Here is a 24,391-nt window from a genome sequence, read left to right as displayed (position 1 = left end):
AAAGATAAATTAAGAGAATGTTAGTGAAAATAGATTGTGTAAACTTGTAGAGCTTTTTTTATCCTGTTATTCTATCATCATACCCCTTTTTCTTCCCAATTTAGTCGTTATGCCAATTAATTTCTCCCCACACACGTGTGTTTTGTCAGTCACTGCTGTTGTATCCTATGGACTCACCTGCCAGTGAGGAGCCCCCACCGGGAGGATGTATTGTAGAGCCTTTGCCCTACTCCTCGCGCCCAACACTCCCTGCTGACAGGTACCGCCCCCAGCCCGTAGGAGTACGTGCAGGGACAAATATCCTCGCCGGGCTTCCCTCCCCCAACACGGGCCAATGGGCTATATGCACACCTACTTCCACACCTACATCCTTCACAGGTGTTAATGATACAAATTAAGGCAGCTGTTCCATTTACAGGTCCATTTGGTTCAATTTGTGCACTCTCAGAGTGTCTCCAGTGAGCCATTGCACGCACAATAGCAGCACCCCGACTCTGTTTGACCAGAATAGAACAGAGCCTTCATTAGTATCACCAGTAACAGGGAAGGGGCCCAAGTTCTTTCCAAAATGGCACGTGTGCATAGAGTCGGGGTGGATTCGAACACCCGGTGGTGGGCAGGCACTTCACCACTGTGACCACCCGAACGCCTGTATGTACAGTATAATCTAATCTAACACAATAACGGTTCTGTTAATTGACCACCAACTGTTAACTGTTAATTGATCACCACCTGTGTATTGTTAACTGACTGCCATCTGTGTGTATTGTTAATTGACTGCCATCTGTGTGTATGCACATTGTGTGTGTGCATGGCATTCACCTCACACCCTGATGGAAGGTGTAAGGGGGGTAATTCAGACCGCTGCGATCTTTCTCCAGTCTTCTAATGCTTAATTAGTGCTCCCTTGTATGGTGTTGCTGCACAAGCTATACACAATGCGTTGTATCTGTGACACCTGAGCTCGCAGATGTATTATTATTTTTTGCCATATGCTGCGGACCGCAAAACCGGTTATTTTCCATGTACAGTACACAGTCCTACGACAAAGTATAAGTTGGTCCCAAAATGGGTTTCGTCTTGCCGCAAATCTTTGGTCAGGAACTAGAGTTATGAGGTGCACCAGTGTCAAATGTGAAATAAGGAATGTAATCTAAATTGAGTTTCCTTCCACTTATATTCTTGTGGCCTGGCTTTGGCCAGACACATAGCGTGGATTCTCTGACGCCTCCTCCCCGCTATGAGTCTGGACTTTGGCCCATAAGAAGAGAGTATGCGGAAGCTGGAGAAATCAGAAAATGGCCGGGGCCAATCAGTGACTGCGTTTCAACTGCTGTCCGTACAACAGTGAAAAGCAGCCTCTTGATTGGTCCATGTGTATATGGTGACGTAACATAGTCTGCAGTACTTTCAAAACAACAATGGCTGCCCTCGATGCAACAATATTTCAGATTATATACTGTAGACTCTGACATACATTCCGACATAATCCTCGCTCACGTAGAAAGTATAAATTAAACAGACCTTGTTGTTTTTTAACGCTTTATTCATAGTGCCCACTGCTCCCAGTAATTAGGATGGGCCAATGCAGAGGACCCACTTCACATCATGTGCAAATGTACAGTGACAAAAAAAAACCAAAAACCCAAAGGATTAAATTATACAGAATTATAAATTATAATTTCAAATTAATTATAGTGATGGAAATAGAGTAGAGTGACCAGACACGCCGGTTTGGTCAGGATTGTTCCAGTTATATATCTTTGTCTAGAACACTAAAATGTCCTAGTGTTCAACATTCGCTACCAAATAATATCACTTGTTTTGAGTGCTTACATAGCCTAGAGAGTTATCATGTGTAGAATAGAGAAAAGAAAAGCAAAGAAAGAAAGATTTAAGCGTCTTAGTTATTAAGGGTCCCTGGTTTGGGTTATCCTTGATTAGAGTATGTCACGAGACAATTATACCCCAGCACAGCCTCTGTTCCTGACATACCTTTGGAGCAGTCCACACCGTGGAACCCTGGGAAACAGTGGCACACGCCTGACGTGCACTCTCCGTTGCCATGACAGTTCTGAGGGCACTCCTGCACAGAGTCTGCAGGGACGAAGCAGGAGAACAAAAGATCATACCAATGGAAGAAAAAAAAAACAGTTCATGCTTTTCTCTGAGCAGTGTTAAGACAGACTACAGCCTGCATCGTGACAGCAAGGTGAGACCCGTGATCAGTGTGCAGGTGGTGGAAAGTCAACCAAGTACATTTCATTGCTGTCGGGGAGAAATCTCTTATCTCCATATTCAAACTTGTTTGTGTTTTTTTCATAAATTAATGTCCAACTTGATCACACTACAGCGTCGCACAAAAGCATCAAAAGTAGCAGATCCGCAAGCTCAAAACGTGGCGCTAAGTGGCACATTTTGAGCTTTGTAGATCTTTAGAGTTGAGGTTTTGACCTGGCAGAGGCGATTTAAGTTTGCTTAAGTGAGTACTCACTTAAGTAGTCACTTAAGCACAATTTTTAGGTACTTTTTTACTTTGAGTAATTGCATTTTTCAATACAACATTTTTCAATTTATACTCGATTGCATCTCAGAGGCAAATATTGTAATTTTTAGTCCACCACAATTATTTGACAGCTTTATTTACTACGAGTTACTTTGCAGAATAAGATTATTGATACAAACTCCTAAGCCCCTTTTCATACTTTGGCTATTTGAAAGTAGTTGATCTACTATCACAACGCATCACATGCATCGTGAGTTTGTAGATTTGCTATTTTGTTACTTTTTTTTTAACCTATTTTTATCCCACGATTTTTGTAACCCATTTTTCACCCATGTGTCAATTATCTAATGTGATCCTGGGCTCTCTACACACCCTCCGCCAACCTAGTCCCCATATATGGGGGACATGGGGAGAGCAACGGACTTGAACTCATGCTTCCTTCATGCCTGAGTGTCCAAGTTGCTCCTTTACACCTGACAGGGGGGAGTTTCCCTGGTTGGACGTAGTGCGTGGAAGGAACACGTTATTCCAACCAGTTCCTTTCCCCTCCATCAGGCACCCCGGCTGGCCAGGGGGAGGCAGTTTAGAGACCAGGATTACTGCATGTTTTTTGTGAGGGTACCTACCCTAGGGGACACGGGGAGAACATGCAAACTCCACACAGAAGGGCCCTTTCGCCAACCCCGCCGCGGGTATGGGCACTGATGCCGCGGAGGAGAGGACACGCCGCCAGCACCCACAGCGTCCCGAGCGGGAATCGAACCCAGGACCTTCTAGCTGTGAGGCGACAGCACTACCAACTGTGCCACCGTGCCCCCCTATTTTGTTACTTTGAGTACATTTTGATGAAAATACTTTTGTACATTTACTCAAGTAAAATTCTGAATACATGCAGCCTTTTACTTCTAACAGTGTATTTTTTATGGTGTGTTCCCATTGCTACTTTTACTTCTTCTTTACTTAAAAATCTGAGTAAACACTAATGAGTCACCTCACTACTCACTTTGATCTTTTCTTTCGTTGTTTAACTGATTTCCTTTTTTTGAGGGGAGGGGGATCTTTTAGTTCTTTGATGTCAGACTAGACTCATTTTGCACTCAGATGACAAGTAACTGCACCATCACTGCGGGAATGTCTGATGTAGCATGTACAAGCCCACCCCAAGAGACATGGCTTGACCACCACATAAACCCTGAGTCCCCCAGGGCTCTACACTTCCCCTCCTGTTTTCGCTCTACACATTAAATATCTCCGCTGAGGATGGCTGATCTAAAAGCTCAGATCTGTGGATCATGCTTTTTTCTTTTCTTTTTTCTCTTTTTACGAATGTTCAACCCAGACTGAGACGCTAGGGTTTATGTGGTTAAAATTGAACTTCATTGTAGGCTACATCAAATAAGTGAAAATAGCCAATGTACAAGCTCACAAAGCTTGTAGATCTGCTATTACCGCCGAATGTCTATTTTCGACTAGTATTGCATGCCCAGAATGGAATAGAATGTGCCGCATGGAGAGCACGGTCATTCTTCGGTTTTTCTTCACAAATTAAGAAAGTGACGATTGTAAGCTTTCGAATTATCTGTCAAACATTGAATTCTGAAAAATAGATATACTTATTTGACAAGAAGGTAACTAACCCTATGCCTAACCCTGACCTCACACTGACCTAATGGTCGAAATTCTAAGCGGACTTTGTTTAAAATGTGTGTTTTGTAAACCCAAAACTGATGTTCGTTTTAGTGAATTGTTTGTGTTATCGTGTTATTTTTATTTTTTTCCAGGAGAAAGAAAGGACACCCGCACACCGCCACTTGCCAGGTTCAAGAGCATTTATTTTTAAGAGCAGAGAGCAACGTATCGGCTCGTGTTCTTCCCCAGGCGAAGAGCAGAGAGCAATGTTTCGGTCTTACGACCTTCCTCAGGAGATCTAACCTGGGGAAGGTCGCACGTCCGATACGTTGCTCTCTGCTCTTAAAAATAAATGCTCTTGAACCTGGCAAGTGGCGGTGTGCGGGTGTCCCTTCTTTCTCCTACGTTGTATGCCTCGTCACCATCACACCTGCTCCAAATTGCCTACCGGTGTGCGGAAGTCATCTCTCTATAATTTTATTAAATTTCCCAACATTTACATTTGTATAATATGAAGAAAAAAAAATAACAGAAGAATCCATAAAAACAAGCCATTGATTTGCACAATTTCACATTTGCCTATACTTGCAGCACATTCTATCAGATCCAAACAGACAGACAGACAAACAGACAGACAGACATAGGCCGATGTGGCGCGTTGGCCACAGAAGCAGGGCGTGGTTATAAGCACAAGTAACCGTGTAGGATTTAGAATGACGCGAGCGTTCCAACTCACCCAGGGCCGTGGTGCTGAAGGACACGGTCTCCCTGTCCTTGCCGTCGTTGTAGAAGGCCAGGTGCCAGGTCCCCGGCTCCAGGTACTGGACAAAGATAGCCTCGTTCAGAACCACCGTCTGAACGGACCGCTTCTCCCTGGGAGCCTCCAGGACACTCCACTTCTCCTTACCGTCCAGCCTCTCCATGTAGTCATACTGATAGAGACAGCGGGAGAGAGAGGGTCATGGTGCTGATTGATCACACTGACACAGAGAACAGTGAGAGGGGAGTAAGTTAAGGCGCTGTAACCGCCGTTTCCCCAACAGACCTATTTGTGGGTCACGGATCAACTTTCATGACTCGAGTAAAAATCTTCTATATAAATCTATTATTACAATTGAGAAGAGCACAGCTTTGTGCGCAGTTCGGGTGGCCACGTCATAGACCGTCCGTGACATATGCGGAGTCTGCGGAAGTTCCGTTTACGCCTGTGCTTTGTGGCCGTCATACATCACTGACTTTACCTCTGCGTTTTCAACCGTGCACAGCTTTGTGTCTGTTCGCAGTTTCGCTTTCCGTGATGTGAGTGAGCAAGGAAAAAACCGCGGTCAGTGGCCAAAGACACATCGCTGTCTGCCTTTGTTCAAAATGTACGCTTTGTGTGTGTGTCTCTCACTCGGACACACAATATTCAATTTGGCAAACATACATGCAACTCTGATCAAGATGTGCAGTGTCCTTTTCTATAGAGCATGAACACAGATTCAAACAAATGCAAAAACATGAAATTAACTAAGAATGATTACAACTATACAGAGACCTCCTGAAATTAACAGATTAACACAATCAGTGCCGGAAGTCCTTCAAAATAGAAGCTCTGGGGTGCCGGAACAACATGGCCGCTTTTACTCGGAAACCCATGACCCGGAAACAATCCACTTTTTACTTTACATAGCTAGCTTACATTGCGATCGTTTTAGTTTATACGATATATGATCCAAAAAGCGTTCATATTTTGCGGGAGAGACGGATGAGGAGCAGAAATGAAGCGCCAGTATATCGATCCGTTCAACACCACGGAAAGCGGTTTCAGAATATTCAGAATATTCTTATCTCGCCCCGTATCATTGAGGATGCGCTAAGACGTCCTCACACGTCGGATGTACGCGTCGATTGGGACCCCTAGGACGTGCTGACACGTCGGATGGACGGAAACGGTTAATCACATAAATGGCAAATTGTAAATGGTGCATATTTATCCAAATCGCTTTACATAGATTGTGCATTACATTCACCCATTCACAAACACATTCATTCACAGATGGTGGAGGAAACCATGCTAATCGGGAGCAATTAGGGGTTCAGAGTCTTGCTCATGGACGCTTCGACACTAACTCTGCGGGAGCCTGGGATCGAACTGTGGCAGCTCTACCCCTGAGCCACTGCCGCCCCACGTATCCCATACCCTCACCCCTTCTTAATCCCTCTCTCTCTACCCCGGCTGCAGCTCTATAAGTTACTTTGCAATAGCACAATTCTTCTCTGGTCTATCGGCTCTTAGTAAAAATCTAATTATGCGGGCGACCCCATAGACGAGTGGTTCAGGGGCTCTAAAGCAACAGTGTCCTCCGCTCAGACTATTTGCACCATGTCACTCCACTCTCTCTTTATGTGCGTCAACTCCTGTCTAAGACTCAGGAAAGGGCCAAACAATAACAATACAAAAAAAAAGATAGAAATCAAATTAATCTGTAATACCAAAAACAGTATAATTGAATCCAAACACGGATGTATAAGCCTCAGTAACTATTTTTTAAATCCAAGGCCTTTCTTTCTCAGAAAAAAAGAAAAGAAGAAGCGCTTTGTGGGTCCTTTATGTAGAAAACTGCAGGCAGGCGCTCTTTGGAGAGGGTTTCAATAATACAGCACACAAGTTCTTTAAAAGTTCTATACCTTTGAGTAAAGATCAACGTGGAAGGAGCGGGCCTTCATTAAAAAGTCGATGCATCGATTTCATTAACACAGGTCGATTCTAATTAGGAGAAAAAAAAGAAGGAAAAAAATAAAATTTTCAATAGTTTTCCTGTGTTTCATGTGTGGTTGAGTACAGAATTCAAACTGTAGGATTGGTTATTGTCACGGACAGAAGTAATTTCTCTCCCTTTGCTACTGCATTGGAGTTCAGCCTTAATAAGAACCTATCTGCAGCTGTGTGTGTCTCTCACCGGTGTCCCACTAATTGACTGGCTGAAGTTGAACTGCTGTGTCAGAGAAGTAACAGATAGAAGGCAGCACGCAAACTTTATCCCCCCAACCCCCGTGCTGACGCAGTGACTGTCCTGTTTCTGGTTTAGCTTTACGCGCGGGACGCATGAATCTCTACATCTCCGGTCAGTGCGGGTTGTTTATTTGCATCATTGCATGGCTCAGAAAAGAAGTAACATGAGGACGTTATCGAGTTGTTGTCGGAGAAGAACGAAGACATGTTCACGTCGTGAACGTGGAAGGTACGTAATAGTAGATTGTATGTTGTGATGATGTGCCTGCTGCTGGCTGCTATAATGTTAACACACAGCGTGCGGCAAAGGGATTTCTACGTGGTTCAAATCCCAATGTTTACCGCATTTTTTTATTGATTACTTTCAATCGTCTTTCTACACACCCGGGCACGGGAGGCAACACCCGTATTGTCACGTAATGGCTGCTCGGAGACTCCCATGCAACTCAGGTCAACAGAATTGCTCCATACCAAGCCGATCGTGTCGGTGCTGTGGGGTGCACCTCTCATCTGATTTCTCTCTCTTTGTTTCAGGGAGGGGAGGGCTCCCTCCTGTGTGTTTCAGCGGAGGGGTTGTGTGTGTAATCTGACCCGAGTGTCTGTCCGTCAGATTTCTGTCTCCTTTTTTCTTCATATTCAAACAAAAAAACTCACGGATTGTATCGTCCCTCGGCGAGCGGTTATTTCTTTATTATGATGATCAACGCCGGTCAGATGAAACATTGCAAATGTTACGAGAGTTGGAAAGGCTTGGCAGCAACACTAACCTCCTCACAACAGTCTTTCCACCTCGGAGGAAAAAACAGCAGGCGAACACGGCTAGCCGAGTTGGAACGATACACAGCGTCTGACATAAAACCGCTTCTAATTAGGCTTTCTGTTCAAGAAGAGTACGTTACTACAAAAGCAGGTGTTACATAAAGGTGCATATCTCCAGAATGGAAGATGGTAAAATCAATTAAAAAAAAAAATTAGAGTGGACAAGTTACGCTTTCTTTTGAGGTATGCTGTGTGACTCTCGCTATAAGAAAACATTTACTGTCGGCCTAGGAAAAGTGTGTTTGTCCAATGCTATCATCGTAGCATACCCGGGTAATCAGTTTGTGATAGTCTTAGCAAGCTATGTGTTAATATAGACCTGTCATCTATTGTGTTCTGAAGGTCGGGCTGCTGTGCCACTAGTGTTAATATTTTGTATTGTGTTCTTATGGCTGCCTGGCCGGACCGCTGCCAATTATGTTCTCTCTCAACTCTTCTGTTGTGTTCTCTTTTCTGGTCTCTGTGCCAGTGTGCGTGTGTGCCTGCACTGTTTAGTGTTTACTATTACATTTTTATGTTTTGATAATCAGCACCTTGCCATAGATACAAGATACATACACTGTGTGTAGCTGTAGCCTAGCTATGTCTTTTCTAATGGGTTTCTGTGCCCCCCCTATTGTTACACACTGTAACAATATTGACAGTATCCAAATTCAAATTAGAGTGGCCCCAATTACAGCACTCCACCCACCAAAAAAAGATAGCCTAGAACATAATATTAAAATCTCTTATAACCCATCTTATTAACCCAGTATCCATGTTCTGTCCTCCTTTTCACCCCAGCTATTCTCATTATTCTGTCTCTTTGAATGTGCCTCCAGCTTTTCTGAAAGATGTTCCAAAGAGTTGGCAGAAACGTGGCACTTTTCAGTTCTGCAACGGTATCTGAAGATTTGGTCTCTGCTTCCTCAGAGGCCCTTGATCATAACATTTTGAGCTTTATTGTGGGTATTCATCTTAGATCAATAGCATTTATAAAAGTAGTGTGGGTCGCACTCAGAGTGGCGAGTGAGTTAACCTTTTTATGATTTCTTACACGTCAGAAAGAACAAACGTCATTCCACACTTTCAGTGTCGCTGTCTCTCTTTTCAGCGTAACACTCATTAGGCCTACAGCATTTTTCTTGTCAATCCCATTACAAATTTCTGTTTTATGAAGTGGTACTCGGAATGCATTGCATGTACATGACGCTAATAGTTGTCAGAACTTTCCAGGTGCCAGTGGTGGAAATTAAGTAACTACGTACATTTACTTACTGTAAACTTACTGGAACTTTCCAATTTCCAGTACTTTTACTTCTACTCGATTTTGATTATTATTACAAAACATACTTCATATAAATATACTATATATATTTCGGCTATTTTCAAAAGATTTGTAAGCATTTGAAAACTTGAAATGGGACATTATGCATAGTGAGTACTTTCTACTTTTGGTACATTAAGTACATTTTGAGGCCAATACTTTTACTCAAGTACACTTTGAATTCCGGACTTTCACTTGTAACGGAGCAGTTCTACATTGCAGTATTGATACTTTTACTTAAGTAAAATAATGGAGTACGTTTTCCACCACTGCCTATAGGGAACACACTGCCTACAGCGTGGACTTTGATGCTATAGATAGAGGTCAGAACTGTACTATGGAGACTCTCTTGGGGGACTGCCTCAAGAGTTGCATCCAAGGCTTTTCAGGGCTTGTAACTGTCTTAGGATCCTTTCTTGCCTGCATTGTCATTCTTTTAAGACCAGATACAGTCAGTACTCAACGCACACTACAATATTTCATTGCACTGGAAATATGCTTGAGTCAGTACAAGAAATGACCAGGATTTTGATGGGTAAGAATCAAAAGGATATTTACCAAGCAAAATATAATAATAAAATAAAAATAAAATAAAGATTTTGGCAGGAGTGGATCTTTATGGTCAATAAATTGACCACGATGCCTAACAGCAAATTGAATCATGTTTATCTCGGGATCTATATTGGAACAGCGTGGCTCCAGCGTGGGGAATAGGAGAAATAATTAAAAAATATATATATCTTTGTCATTTGTCTGGAAAATATTTTTTTGTTTAAAAAATAGTGAGTTGGTGTTAAAAGTGGTAAAGTGGTAAATGGTGCATTTATATAGCGCCTTTATCCAAGGCGCTTTACATAGATTGTGCATTACATTCACCCATTCACACACACATTCATACACCGATTGCGGCGGAAGCCATGCAAGGTACCAACCAGCACATCGGGAGCAATTTGGGGTTCAGTGTCTTGCCCAAGGACACTTCGACATGTAGACAAGAGGAGCCGGGAGTCGAACCGCTGACCCATGGATCATTGGACGACCTGCTCTACCTCTTGAGCCACAGTCGCCCCTGAATACTCATGACTAGTATACAGTAAAAAAAAAACAAAAAAAAACATTGATTATAAATGTGGTTCGGTGAGTACCTGTGCATGTGAGGGCGGCAGGCCTTTCCTCATGTAAACTCCAAACAGAGCATCTTTGCCCAAAGAGATGTTGAACTTCAGGAAGAGTGGCGAACGTAGATGCAGCAAAGATCTCAAAAACACACCTGGAGGGAGACGATATCAGTATCACTGAGTCAAGTCACGTCACGTCACGTCACGTCACGTCACGTCACGTCACGTCACGGCACGGCACGGCACGTCACGTCACGTCACGTCACGTCACGTCACGCCACGTCACGTCACGTCACGTCACGTCACGTCACGTCACGTCACATGAAAGCAGTCCAGTACCTGGTGGAACGTCTTGGCTCAGTCTCCTTCCAACCTCCAGCTCTCCAGACCAGATGCTGGTGTTACGATATGGCCAGGGACCTGGAGGAGAAAGAGAGGTTAGAGAGAGAGAGAGAGAGAGAGAGAGAGAGAGAGAGATTTCCCAACAAATTCTTACTTTTTGGAAGAATTCCCCTTTTTTGAGGGGCGCTAGCCCCTCCTATATACAGGTTTAATGTTTGTCTTTAGTTCAATGTTTGTTTTGTAAACGCCATTGACAATGAAGGGAAAATGTACATCATAATGTGCCTCATCACGTCATATTGTCTCTTTATTGTTAATGGCGTTTAATGTTTGTGTTGGCACCGTTTGTCACATCACCTAATCAACATGAGTTAGACTTAACATGCGTGCGTGCCTGCGTGCGCTCATGCTCGTGTGTACATACATGTCGTGCACACGCTTCGTGTGCATGTGTGTGTGACTCTAGAACATACATTCATTGTGTTGAAATAGAGTGATATTTCCCTTGGCTTCAAGATGTTATAATAACATTTGCAGTTATTAACAATTAGCTGTCTGCTAATACTTGATGCCGTTCTTTGTGACATGTGCTCTTACCCCTGCCAGTGGAGGGCACTGTAGCCACATCATCAAGGTTACCTGGCAACCTGGTTATTGCTGTGGTCACCAAGTAGCTGTCAACAGGCCGCAAGCGCCACGTTAGACCCAACACATTCAGAGCTGGAGAGGGAGAGAGAGAGGGAGAGAGAGAGAGAGAGAGAGAGAGAGAGAGAGAGAGAGAGAGAGAGAGAGAGAGAGAGAGAGAGGAGTGGGGTACGAGAATGAGAAGACACAAAATGATTGATCGTAATACAGTGTCACACGAACGTATCACAAGTAGCAGATCTGCAGCTCGTTAGATCTGCTACCTTAGCATTTTTTTTTATTTAATCCTGAAAAGTAACAGTTTGAGACATTTCGTCAGGTTTCCACCCGACAGAGACGACGTGGAGTTCCATACAGCATATTAAGCTCTGTTTCAATGTTAAATGTTTATTCTATTTTGTTGTATTGCCCTTGTTATTTCTGAATAAGACTTTAACCATGGTCTGGACATAACTGGACACGACTCACACATGCAGTTATGCAGATTTAAGGGAACTTTTTCAACTGATATATGTTCTATTGTTTAAGGCAAAATTGCATAGATAGATACTAAGATTATAATTATTATATCCAAGAACGAGTGGTAGAGGTGGTAGAGCGTGGTAGAGCGCACCGCAGCTCCGAGCGTGTGCGTTGGGTCTTACGCACACGCCATATTTTTATGGCTCGAAATATCTTTTTGTTTGTAGACATCTGTCTTACATCATGACTAGATAGCTCCACAGTGTAGATAGCTCCACCCGCCCGGCCAGGAAAGCATCTGCTGCTCACGGGTGAAAGTACCACTGCCGTGCAAGGGGTCCAATTTATGTTGACCAGAGGGCGCTCTAAATAAAATATTGTATTTTATATGCCCGAAAAAGTATACAGTATGAGAAGCTGGGGTTCTGCGAGGCTTCCCAGACTGGAGAATAGACTTTCACCAACACAAAACAGGCTTTGTTCCGGTGAGTACCGAAGTGGTATGGTAAAGTTGGACCCCTCGCATGGCAGTGGAATTTTTACCCGTGAGCAGCAGAGGCTTTCCTGCAGGGCATTCATTAGTGAGAACTCACTAACGCATTGGACCAGGGCTACGGTGTGCCCTACCATGCTCTACCACCTCACTAACGCATTGGACCAGGGCTACGGTGTGCCCTACCATGCTCTACCACCTCACTAACGCATTGGACCATGGCTACGGTGTGCCCTACCATGCTCTACCACCTCACTAACGCATTGGACCAGGGCTACGGTGTGCCCTACCATGCTCTACCACCTCACTAACGCATTGGACCAGGGCTACGGTGTGCCCTACCATGCTCTACCACCTCACTAACGCATTGGACCAGGGCTACGGTGTGCCCTACCATGCTCTACCACCTCACTAACGCATAGGACCAGGGCTACGGTGTGCCCTACCATGCTCTACCACCTCACTAACGCATTGGACCAGGGCTACGGTGTGCCCTTACCATGCTCTACCACCTCACTCGTTCTTGGATATATTCTGCAGGCCAAAAAAGTACATCTTCGTGATGACACTGATCACATGACTCCAAGTTCTAGACCTCCAGTTCTACGCTAAATAGGAGGGGGGGGGGGACTTTTTTAATTATTTATTTCCACACAATTCTATTAATATTAATATTAATATTAATGACATAGTTCAATGTCGAAAATGAGTGGTACTGGCCTGGGCCGTGGCTCAGCGGTCCAGGCAGTGCCAGTCTGGCAGTGTGCCGTGGGTTCGACTCCCGATCCCGACGGCCTTTACTGCATGTCACCCCCCGTCACCCCCCGTCACCCCCCATCTCTCTCAACATTTCCTGTCAGCGTACTGGATGTCCCTCTATAAAAAATATTAAAAAAGGCGAAAGCCATAAAATTAAAAAAAGTGGTATTCCCCTCTAGTAAGAAAATGGTTAGTCCGGAATTCTCCTTTAAAACAACGGAGGCACGATGTCTGAAGAGGACTTGAGCCACAAGAGGCACCGCCGAGCGAGCAGTCAGCCGTCAGAGTCACCGTGCACAACGTTGTGAAGTCCGCTTAGCAAATCCCTCCCCCATCAGTCAACATGTGCTGCACCCCGACGCGTCAAACATTTAAAGCGTGGTCAAATCCGTCCCAAGCCGTCACCCGTCTCCTGTCTTGGGAGTGAGACGGCGTTGGGAGTCGGGACAACAGTGGTGTTGTTGGTGGTGTGGTGAGACCGGCTCACACAATGACTGACACTCTCAGTCAAGCCTGGCGATCATGTTCCATGCTGTCAATCAAACCAGTGCCCATGGCGATACACTTGACCACACACACACACACACACACACACACACACACACACACACACACTCGCACACACACACCGCGTGCACACACACACACCGCGTGCACACACACACACACACGCGCACGCGCGCACACGCGTCCATGCACACGAACACATACACACACACACACACACACACACACACACACACACACACACACACACACACACACACACACACACACACACGCACCAATGAAGTATAACTAAGGCTTAACACACACATGCATGCACACATGCACACATAAACCAGTGAAAGTGGAAAGCATGAGGCAGAAAGAAAGGTGGTTATAATGGCGACGAAAACCCAAATTGTGCAATTTAACGAGCCATTTCAGAGGCGATGCCACTGAAATGGACCAGACATATTGTACAATGCACAATTTTTTGTTTTGGGTTTTTTGGGTCATTTGGGAGATATTGTGGGCATCTAGCATAAACACATTTGCTTTTGACTTGTCAGCCTTTTCTGCCTCACTTGTTTTCTTAAGTATTTGGCATCTCATATGGCACGGGTGAAGAAAAAGTAATTTTGTATTTTAAAAACAAAAATGCCAGACGCCATAATTATTTATTATTATTCAGTCGCAGTGGCATGAAAATAACAATGGGAGAGGCCAGATTTTCCATAATTTGGTAGAATTTCTTGTATTCCAGTGTGGAAAGGTCTCACACTTTCTATCAAATAACTCTTCATATTCTTCCACTGCCCTTGTGTTCTCCTTCCCTTTCTGTCCATATCTCTTTCTGCCATTCACTAAATTGTTCCCTGAATGTTCCAAGGCTCCTCTGGTAGCATCAGATAAAAAAACTAAAATAAAACTAGGGGTGCACCGAAAGGGTTTAGACACCGAAAGAATATTACCAAAACAAAATGTTTAGAGCAGTGGTTGTCTTCATTTATAGCACCTTTCATCATAAAGGTATGTCAAATTAAAGGTACGTAAATATGTAAATCTAAGTATGTCACAAGGAAGACTGGAGAGAATATTTGACAGGGCACTAATACATGTATCAGTGCCCTGTCGGCCAGGTGTAGATAATCAGTTAATGGTACACCTCAATAATGAGGCTAATTTGTGCCTGGAAAATGAAATAAAAGGTATAATAGGCCTATAGATAGATGTCATTAATTTAAGGTGGTTGCACCTTAACGCAACCACGGCTAAAACTGCCATCCGCGCATACCATGCTCTACCACCTCACTAACGCATTGGACCAGGGCTACGGTGTGCCCTACCATGCTCTACCACCTCACTAACGCATTGGACCAGGGCTACGGTGTGCCCTACCATGCTCTACCACCTCACTAACGCATAGGACCAGGGCTACGGTGTGCCCTACCATGCTCTACCACCTCACTAACGCATTGGACCAGGGCTACGGTGTGCCCTTACCATGCTCTACCACCTCACTCGTTCTTGGATATATTCTGCAGGCCAAAAAAGTACATCTTCGTGATGACACTGATCACATGACTCCAAGTTCTAGACCTCAATAATGAGGCTAATTTGTGCCTGGAAAATGAAATAAAAGGTATAATAGGCCTATAGATAGATGTCATTAATTTAAGGTGGTTGCACCTTAACGCAACCACGGCTAAAACTGCCATCCGCGCATCTCTGCTGTATACACATCAGCTCCAACGGCAAGTATGTGGACGACACGACTATGATGAGACGGCATACAAGGACGAGGTCAGAACACTTAGTGTCGGAAGAACAACCTCGCTCTCAACGTCAACAAGACCAAGGAGCTGATCTTCCACTTCAGGAAGACGAGGAGCATGCCCCTATTCACATCGACGACTTGCAGTGGAAAAGGTGACTTTCAATTCCTTGGATTATCTCAGAGGATCTTAAATGATAGACGCACGCGTGGCCCAACGATGGCTCTATTGCCTCTGGTGCCCGAAGACATTCATGGTGAGCCCCTGTATCCTCAGGGCATTCTACTGTACAACAGTACTGTCGCATTGACAGCATCCTGATGAGTGGCACCACCGCCTAGTATGGGAACTGCACTGCCCTCGACCGCAAAGCACCTCAGAGAGTAGTGCAGACAGCTCACAGTGACACATCGTATAGGGGCTGAGCTCCAGGAAGTGCACGAGAAGCCATGTGTACTAGCCAAGGCTGAGAGTATAATCAAGGGCTGACATCACCCTGTCGATTTTTAACATCAAAATTTGATTTTGTTTTAGTCATAGTCTTTTGAATAAAATTCAAGTCTCATATTTTGTCATATTTTAGTAACCTGAAATGTTTTACCTTTAGTTTTTTAGTCTAGTTTTAGTTGACTAAAGGCCTTTATGGTGTCATAATAATGGCTGATTTTACACCAGCCAATCTGCGATGTGTTGTGAGCTTGTAGATCTGCTATTTTCAGCATGCAACCAAGTGTAAAATGACTTGTCTTTTAGTTCTACTGGATCTTGTTTCCACATAGTTCCTCACTAACATTTTAGTCTAGTTTTTATTTATTGACGAAATTCTAAATAAATATTTTAAGTGTTACTTTTAGTCATCATCATGGCTTAGTTTTCATTTGGTTTTCGTCAGTGGAAAAAGGTTGTCGACGAACATTCTTCATCATAGTTATAGTCGATGAAATCAACACTGACACATTGTTCACACCACTGTTGCGATTGCGACCACAGCCTGGCCATTGATACCGGATTATCAAGAACCACAAGAGACACAATAGATAAGGCAGAGCTTATCTAACAACTGGCAGAACAAAACCTAAGCCTGTGCCTTTATCGATTGTGTACCATACTGAATGTGATTGCTCTTTTACTTTTTGATCCAGGACTTATTTTAATGTGCATTACAATGATTTGAATGTCAAGTCCCGCCCGTGGTTGTGCCCCTCTTCGCACCCATTGGTTGCCGTTTTGTGGTTGGACAAAAATCCTTTCTCTCCACTACCATTGAAATAACGTGTTTTTCAGTTGCTTCGTATTGATATTCTGTGTATTCAATTCTTATTTTAAACTTGGTGTCAGTAAAAAAGGAACATCACAGGTGCAGCATGGTGACTGGGCAATGGGCATATCATGTTTGCTTTTAGTTTTTTCCAAAAATTATGTTTTAGCAAATTCAACAAACAAGCCAAAACCAGGGTGGAACAAAAGAGCCTGCTGGTTAGTCAGTCAGGGACCAATCAGAAATCTGACAAATGGTGAATTGATTGATGATGCTCTTTTATGCACAATTACACATCATAATAGTACAATTACCCAATATGTGCACACAAATATCATGCAAATATATTTGTGTGCACAAATGGGTTCGCTAGATTAGCCGTAGACATGCACACTATTCTCACCTAGCCAGATGAAAAAGTATTCTGCAGCCCAGAACCAATGCAAAGACTTTAGGCCTGTCCTTTATTTTGGGGAGGTGAAATCATCATCTTTCCAAGCAGGTTATCGGTGTAGCGTAGGTTTTTCAGCAACAGTGACCGTTCTAGTCCAGGTTGGCCTCCAGACATAATGAGCAGGCAGAGATGTCTGATTGTCTGGATATGGAAGACTACACAAACACTCACCCACCCACCCACCCACCCACACACACACGCACACACGCGCACACGCACGCACACGCACACGCACACACACAGCACACGTACGCACAAACCACTTTTCTAGACAGCTCGCCCCCTAGGAGCCATGCCGTTAAGAAAGTGGAAAGTGAAACAGTGTTCTTGTGAAACAGTAACCTTGGTAACCCATATGGGGAGCAGCTAGGCCCTATAGCTGCCCTAGAAGCTGCCTGGCTGCTAGGGAGCTTCTTGGTCCTCTGGGTGCACTGTGTGACTCTGAGGGAAATGACAGCAGGTTCCAGTTTTTTGTGACTTTGTGTTAGATTGACTGGCATAGAGATTAAAGAACTATCTACTGTACAGGCGAGAGAGAGAGAGAGAGAGAGAGAGAGAGAGAGAGAGAGAGCACAACTTGCATCAATTATTCTTTTATTTTGCTGCTGAAAAGACCACTGAAAGCAATGTTGAACCTTATTAGCAGCAATTCCATTTACTCTCATTAGGCTATATTGTGAAACAGCTCTCAAAATCACTCTTTCATCACATAGCAAACATGAACAAAGCGGATTCTGCACCAAAAAGCTGTATAACCCAAGGTTCGACCAAAGTTCAGCATATGGCTTCAAGTGATATAGATTTTATATACATATAGAAAATAGAACAGGGTGATCCTGGCAGAGATGGGAGTAAAGTATTGAAAAGGGAGAGGATACAGAAGAGGCAATCTAGTGTTAAAATGAAGCGTGCGTCATACAACAGTGTCGCTCACTGAAAATAGCTGATCTATAAGCTCTTTCTCTCGCACGCAAGCACGCTCGCACGCACGCACGCACGCACGCACGCGCGCGCACACACACACACACACACACACAGTGACAGCTGTACGGACTCTCCGTCCTCCGTATGTAGACATTGACTCGTTTGCCTGCAGGGAATAAAGGTTGCGTTTGAATTGGAGGGCATTTGATGACTTTTTTTTGGCATCTAAATAAAAGCCCGAAATGTGTTTTCAGTGCTCTGTACACCACCCGTTAGGGTGCCACGACTGACAGCTAGCACAGAATCAGGAACATTCTGTGCTCCCTCCCTCCATCTCCCTCTGTCTCTCTCTCTGTGTCTCTCTCTATCCCTCCCTCCCTATCCCATCCGTCTACGACATTCACTCCATCTCTCTTTCCGCCCCAGGTAATAATCTTTCTATCTCAGTCTGGTTAAATAAATGATGGTGATTACATAAACCCTCTCCCCGCCCAATTCTTCATCCATATATTATCACTGACTGGCTGTCTTAAGACAGGCATGAAGGCTCATGAATTTATAGAGTCTGACTGTATGAGCCGCAAACCAGACATGCCAAGCTGTTCAATGTGAATAGTTATTAGAAAGAGAGAGAGAGAGAGAGAGAGAGAGAGAGAGAAAGAGAGAGAGAGAGAGAGAGCTATAGAGAGAGAAAGTTTTGAACAAAAGCACAAGAGATGAATGATCAGCATTTTAAAATTAATTCCCCCTTTTTATCTCTGAGCTTACAAAAATAATCGTGCGTGTGTGTGTGTGTGTGTGTGTGTGTGTGTGTGTGTGTGTGTGTGTGTGTGTGTGTGTGTGTGTGTGTGTGTGTGTGTGTGTCTTTCAGCACTAGGGTAATGGAGGATTTGTGTTGTGTACAAGACTTTACAGGAACAGTCCATCAGGAGTGTGTGTGTGTGTGTGTGTGTGTGTGTGTGTGTGTGTGTGTGTGTGTGTGTGTGTGTGTGTGTGTGTGTGTGTGTGTGTGTGTGTGTGTGTGTGCGTCGGGGGGGGGGGGGGCTCCTCAGAGGAGTTGGTGTTTGCCTGACTCTCTCTCTCTCTCTCTCTCTCTCTCTCTAATACTGCCTTGCAGATCCGTCAAGGTCTTATGTAACTGTTGCTGCAGAATCACTTTTCTCTTTTCTAAAAGCCGCGTGGAAAATAAAGTTGTCTCATGTCTCTGAGATGACATTCACAAACTCCACTGTGGTGACAATACGCCACCAAGCTGTGATGCAAAGCTCTCAACAGTATAGTGTGTGTCTGGACGCCGCTGCCACGGCCCCGCGGGGCATGCACACCTGGGCCCGGTGATGCAACACTGCAGCACTGCACGGCAATCGGGGACATGGGGTTAACCGCGTTAACCCCATGTGCATGTGCGTGCATGTGCGTGCACACACATGCACACAGAGTGGTGTAAAGTAACTAAGTACATTTACTTACAGTACGTATAAGTACAAGTATACTTTTTCCAATTTCCAGTACTTTCTACTTCTATACTCCACTATACTTTCCCCAGTTGGACGTAGCGAGTGGAAGGAACACGTTATTCCAACCAGTTCCATTCCCCTCCAGCAGGTGCCCCGGCTGGCCAGGGGGAGGCAGTATAGACACCAGTACCACTACTGCATGTTTTTGTGAGGATATACCTACCCTAGGGGACACGGGGAGAACATGCAAACTCCACACAGAAAGGCCATTTCGCCAACCCCATGCACCTAGGTTATGGGCACTGATGACAGGGAGGAGAGAACACGACCCCAGCGCCCACAGTGTCCCCAGTGGGAATCGAACCCAGGTCTTTCCCCAGCGCTACCGACTGTGCCACCGTGTCCCTGGCATTTAGCAATTTTAAGAAGAAACAAGAAAAAGGCTACACTTAGTCTATTGATAAATGTGTGTTTTCTCTGTGTTCATGCCAACGGGTTTGTCCATTATGTGTTCAAATATAATGTCCATATTTGTCAGAGAATCACATTTAACTTATTTATATCCATATTCATGAATGTTAAAAAGCCTGCACTATCCAAACAATTCACACAGTTACATTTATTTGCTAAATAGTTACTGTTTATGTATAATTTTGAATTAATGAACCAATATCATCCATGTATCGTATCGTCCACCATGTATCGTGATACGTATCGTATCACTATTAAAATGTATCGTTACACCCCTAGTTTTGTATGGTCATTGTTCGACCACACTACACACAAACATTAACATAACCTCTTTCTAAAAAAATTAAAATAGCATATAGCTACCTACAAGTTCACAACGCATCACAATGTGATATGTTGTGAGCTTGTAGATATGCTATTTGTAGCTAAAATTATTTTAGAAAATGTTATGAATTTCTACGAAATCTGTGAAATTGTGTCTATATAAGGACATGATAAGATCTAACCCATTAAAACCGGGAAAGCATCTGTGTCATTTTAGATTTTAGCTAGGCCTATATAAATGTATATATAGCAAAATAGGTTTTTCAGAAAACTTTTAGGATTCAGAACAGGGACAGTGTTTCTCAAAAATAGCATTGCAGCACGGCACAAAATAGCTTGCACAAACATTAAATAATCTTGAAAGTGTTGAATAATGTTGATTTTTTTTTTTTACACAAATCTTCTCTTGTGCATGGGGGTCCCTGGTACAAAACATTTTCAGATGGGGGTCTGCGGCCAAATACACATCATTGTGGGCGTCCTTTAGCCTGGATAATAAGCCAGACCGAATCAGCCGTTGGCAAAAGAAAAATTGCCTGCCGGCGGGCGTCCTTGGCATGAAACAGTTTGAGAACTATACTGAGGAGGGCATTTGTAGAAACGGCCTCAGGTCTTATGCTGCATTCACATGGAATCAGGCAACCGGTAGACGGCAAAACCTGCTGGACGGCACGGAACGATAAAAAGATATTATATTTTAACATTGATGATGCCGTCTGCCGTTACCGTCGCTGGCTCTGGCTGCCGTGCTGCCATGCCGTCCTGTTCCGTTTACCGTCCTGCTTCAGTTTGGTTTGCCGTCTACCGCTTGCCTGATTTCATGTGAATGCAGCATTAATGGGTTTGAAGACAGTAGCGGTCATCATGTTCTAATTATGTAATGTTACATATAGGCAGCCAGATGGGTGGGCCGAATGCAATCAATCAAATTGACTTGATCCGGCTTGGAACAAGTAGTATACTTTAAAACATTTCTTTCATGGTTTTAAACATAGATTTTTTTATATTAATGTTATAATATCATTAAAATGTTAGTGTTTTGTCAATTATTTGGGGCCCACTTGCAATATCCTCATGGCCCAACAGTGGGCCCGCAGGTTGGGAATCGCTGTATTAGCATCATGTCCAAGGGGTGTACTTGAACATCAAGCTGTACTAGCGTTATGTCCATGGGGTGTACTTGTACATCAAGCTGCCTCACACCACAGAAACAGGGGCCAAGGAGGTCAGCAGAAACAGGCTGCTGACCTACAGTATGCTGGTCCAGTGCTCCAGGCTGAACCGTCGGTTCCCAAGGCTACTTACTTACTGATAAAAAAAGAGGAATTGCGATGACAAGCGGACGTGTTTCAAAACAAACACCACAGTCTGGCTCCCCATCCCGTGCTCATCAAAAAAACATCACACAGGCTGCATGGCAGCCAAAGCCAGACAATGTCTGCAGTCTGCCGCTACCGGAAGGCTGTTTCAGTTGGCATCATGTACAGAGAAGAGGCAGGTCGTTTTGGTTATTATTTTATGGGTGACATTTTACTTGAAGGGGTAAATTCATTCTGACAAAGGTTTTCAATGTAAATAAGTGTGGACTAGGCATACAAAGGAAGGTGACGTTCATAACATATTCAATTGTACACACCGCTTTGAGGAAAACGGCTCACTGCTGCAGGATTGAATTCTGATGCGCATAGTACCGTGCATGCTTAAAGCCTATATAGTGTATGTATGTCGTTGACCGGAGTCCCCCAGGGGTCCATCCTCGGATCTCTCCTTTTTTCTCTCTACACCAAATCTCTTCAATGAGAATAGTCAATGTACAAGCTCACAACCCAAGGTTGTACTGTAGATCTGTATTTTCACTGAATGTTTGCTTAGTGTATTTAGGCAGAATGTCCATTACAGTACGTGCCCAGAATAGTGACGGCAAGGTTCCAAAATGCAGATAGAAAGTCACCTTGTGCTGTAAAATCCCCCATAACGCAGTAGCGGGAGGCACGGGTATGGGAGGGGGCTGAGCAGTAGGTATGGGAGGGGGCTGAGCAGATTGTAAAGAACAAAAGATGTGCCCAAGGTGTTTCAACAACTCTGGGAGCAGCTCAGACTACTCAAGAGTCTCAGGAGGAGCATTACATCAGGAGGAGCATTACATCAGGCTGGATTTGACAACACGCTTTGGACAAAACAACAACATGGATGACGGGCGTGTGCAGCAGATACACATAATGCACATACAGTAATGGTTAGCGGTATAGGGCTGCAGGGGTCCATTCATCTTCTTTGACGTTATTCTTTCTATCAGGTACTTTTCCATGAATCAAATAAACGAGAGGCTATGAAGAAGCTCAGACACGCTGTGAGCTTGTAGATCGGCTACTTTTGGTGTGCGACACTGGCACTTAACTAAGTATAACTCAGGCTTTAGGGTTAGGGTTAATAGGGCAGAAAAGGTAAAAGTTGTATTTATTAAAATTACCATCCTAGTGAGTGAGTGAGTGAGTGAGTGAGTGAGTGAGTGACTGACTGACTGACTGACTGACTGACTGACTGACTGACTGACTGACTGACTGACTGACTGACTGACTGACTGACTGAGTGTTTCTATGTGTGTGCGTGCATGTGTGAGTGTGTGTAATTATTTTGGTGCAGTTGGCCTCTGAAACAGCTAGGCCTGCTTGGTATTTTACACACTTACACATAAGTTACATCAGTATATTACAACCAAGAAGTGCTGTTAACCCTTTCGGAAGCGTTAACACCCTCGGTGTTGCGGAAGTGGTAACATCCACGCTCTTTGCGCAGTGAAATCATTACAAACAAAAACACAGAAACTCGATTACAGTACGCGCACCTGGCAACCCTGCTTCCTGTCTTTCTATTGACTCCACACACACACACACACACACACACACACACACACACACACACACACACACACACACACACACACACACACACACACACACACACACACACACACACACACACACACACACACACACACACACACACACACACACACACACACACACACACACACAGCGATTTGGAATGGAATCACACAGCGCAAACGAAAGAGTACAGCGCACAAGTCCCAAACGAAATGTCACATCATGTGTGCAGTCACAGTGTGGGATAGTTTGGTTGTGATTGTCGCCGGCTCAGGTGAGAAGTGTGTGACACTACTGTGCTTTCCTGACATGGCGAAGACTAGCACGTCTTCACTGAACAAACACTTTATCCAACCCTTCCATTTTCTCTCCGCTGTGTCCGACACAAACAATCTACCCTATCCGCTACTACATGTGAAGGGCACAATAATGGGTTTAAAAACACAGCTGAAACATGAAGTGGAGGCCGTCAAATCCTGCTATTTCCTTCTTCACATTGCCACTGCAACGCAAAGTACAGTTGAGCCGCCCGAATGGCGGCGAAATTCTAGTAAGTTACAGTTAACATAAAAACACTATACATACTGGACAGTACAGAAAGAACACCCCCTATACCATAAAAACATCAGCTATTACAAGAGACAATCATAGCAGTGTTTCCAAATAGCAGACCATCATCGAGTATCTTGAAACACTGAGGCTGGGGTTAGACAGCAGCATAATAATAGAATTCAGAGGTTTCTCAATAGGGCATGAAAAGTGTTCACTCCCATATTAACAACTTACTTGCACTGTACCACATTCGTTTTCTCAACATAAATGCAATCATTATAAGCAACCTGAAGTTTATACACGCTTCGGCTTCCTTAACTTAACACACAAGGGGGCGGTATACAGGAGAGTACAGTATGCTCTGAAGTGGTTTACCTTCAATTGAACATGAGTAGAATTTCCTCCCCAGCATGTGAGCTTGAGCATATAATACGCCGCTGCCTATACAGATCATCATCAACTGTCATAGACGTCTGTCATAAAATGCCCATACATACTGTAGCTTTGCTACATACTGTACTGCACACATAACACTTGATCTGACAGAAAAAGATGGAATGGAGAGATCCTTATGCCCTCGCGTCCCTGCAAAACACTCTTGTTGGCATTATGTTTCACATCAAATGCTACTCCATACTATTGGCTTAAACTTCTGTTCAAACAGACAGCCAAAGGAGGCACTGTTTTGCAGTTGAAACCACGAAAAACAATAGAGATTCTAAGACAGAATG

At 44.0% G+C, this 24,391-nt stretch overlaps 1 protein-coding gene across 1 annotated transcript in view; it reads right to left on the bottom strand.

Moving 5' to 3' along the window:
* The window catches only part of LOC306928124 (teneurin-2-like), a gene marked incomplete at both ends in the record, with an annotated part of 99,598 nt that overhangs the window by 57,572 nt on the left and 17,635 nt on the right, over positions 1 to 24,391 (bottom strand). The window contains 5 exons of the mRNA XM_079508045.1: positions 1,996 to 2,097; positions 4,872 to 5,067; positions 10,401 to 10,525; positions 10,713 to 10,793; positions 11,313 to 11,435. Coding sequence (XP_079364171.1) covers positions 1,996 to 2,097; positions 4,872 to 5,067; positions 10,401 to 10,525; positions 10,713 to 10,793; positions 11,313 to 11,435 — 627 coding nt within the window. The remainder of the gene's footprint in view (positions 1 to 1,995; positions 2,098 to 4,871; positions 5,068 to 10,400; positions 10,526 to 10,712; positions 10,794 to 11,312; positions 11,436 to 24,391) is intronic.

This window comes from Electrona antarctica (genome assembly GCF_951216825.1).
Source record: "Electrona antarctica genome assembly, chromosome: 8".
Classification (NCBI taxonomy): domain Eukaryota; kingdom Metazoa; phylum Chordata; class Actinopteri; order Myctophiformes; family Myctophidae; genus Electrona; species Electrona antarctica.
This window is presented reverse-complemented; position numbering and strand designations above follow the sequence as displayed.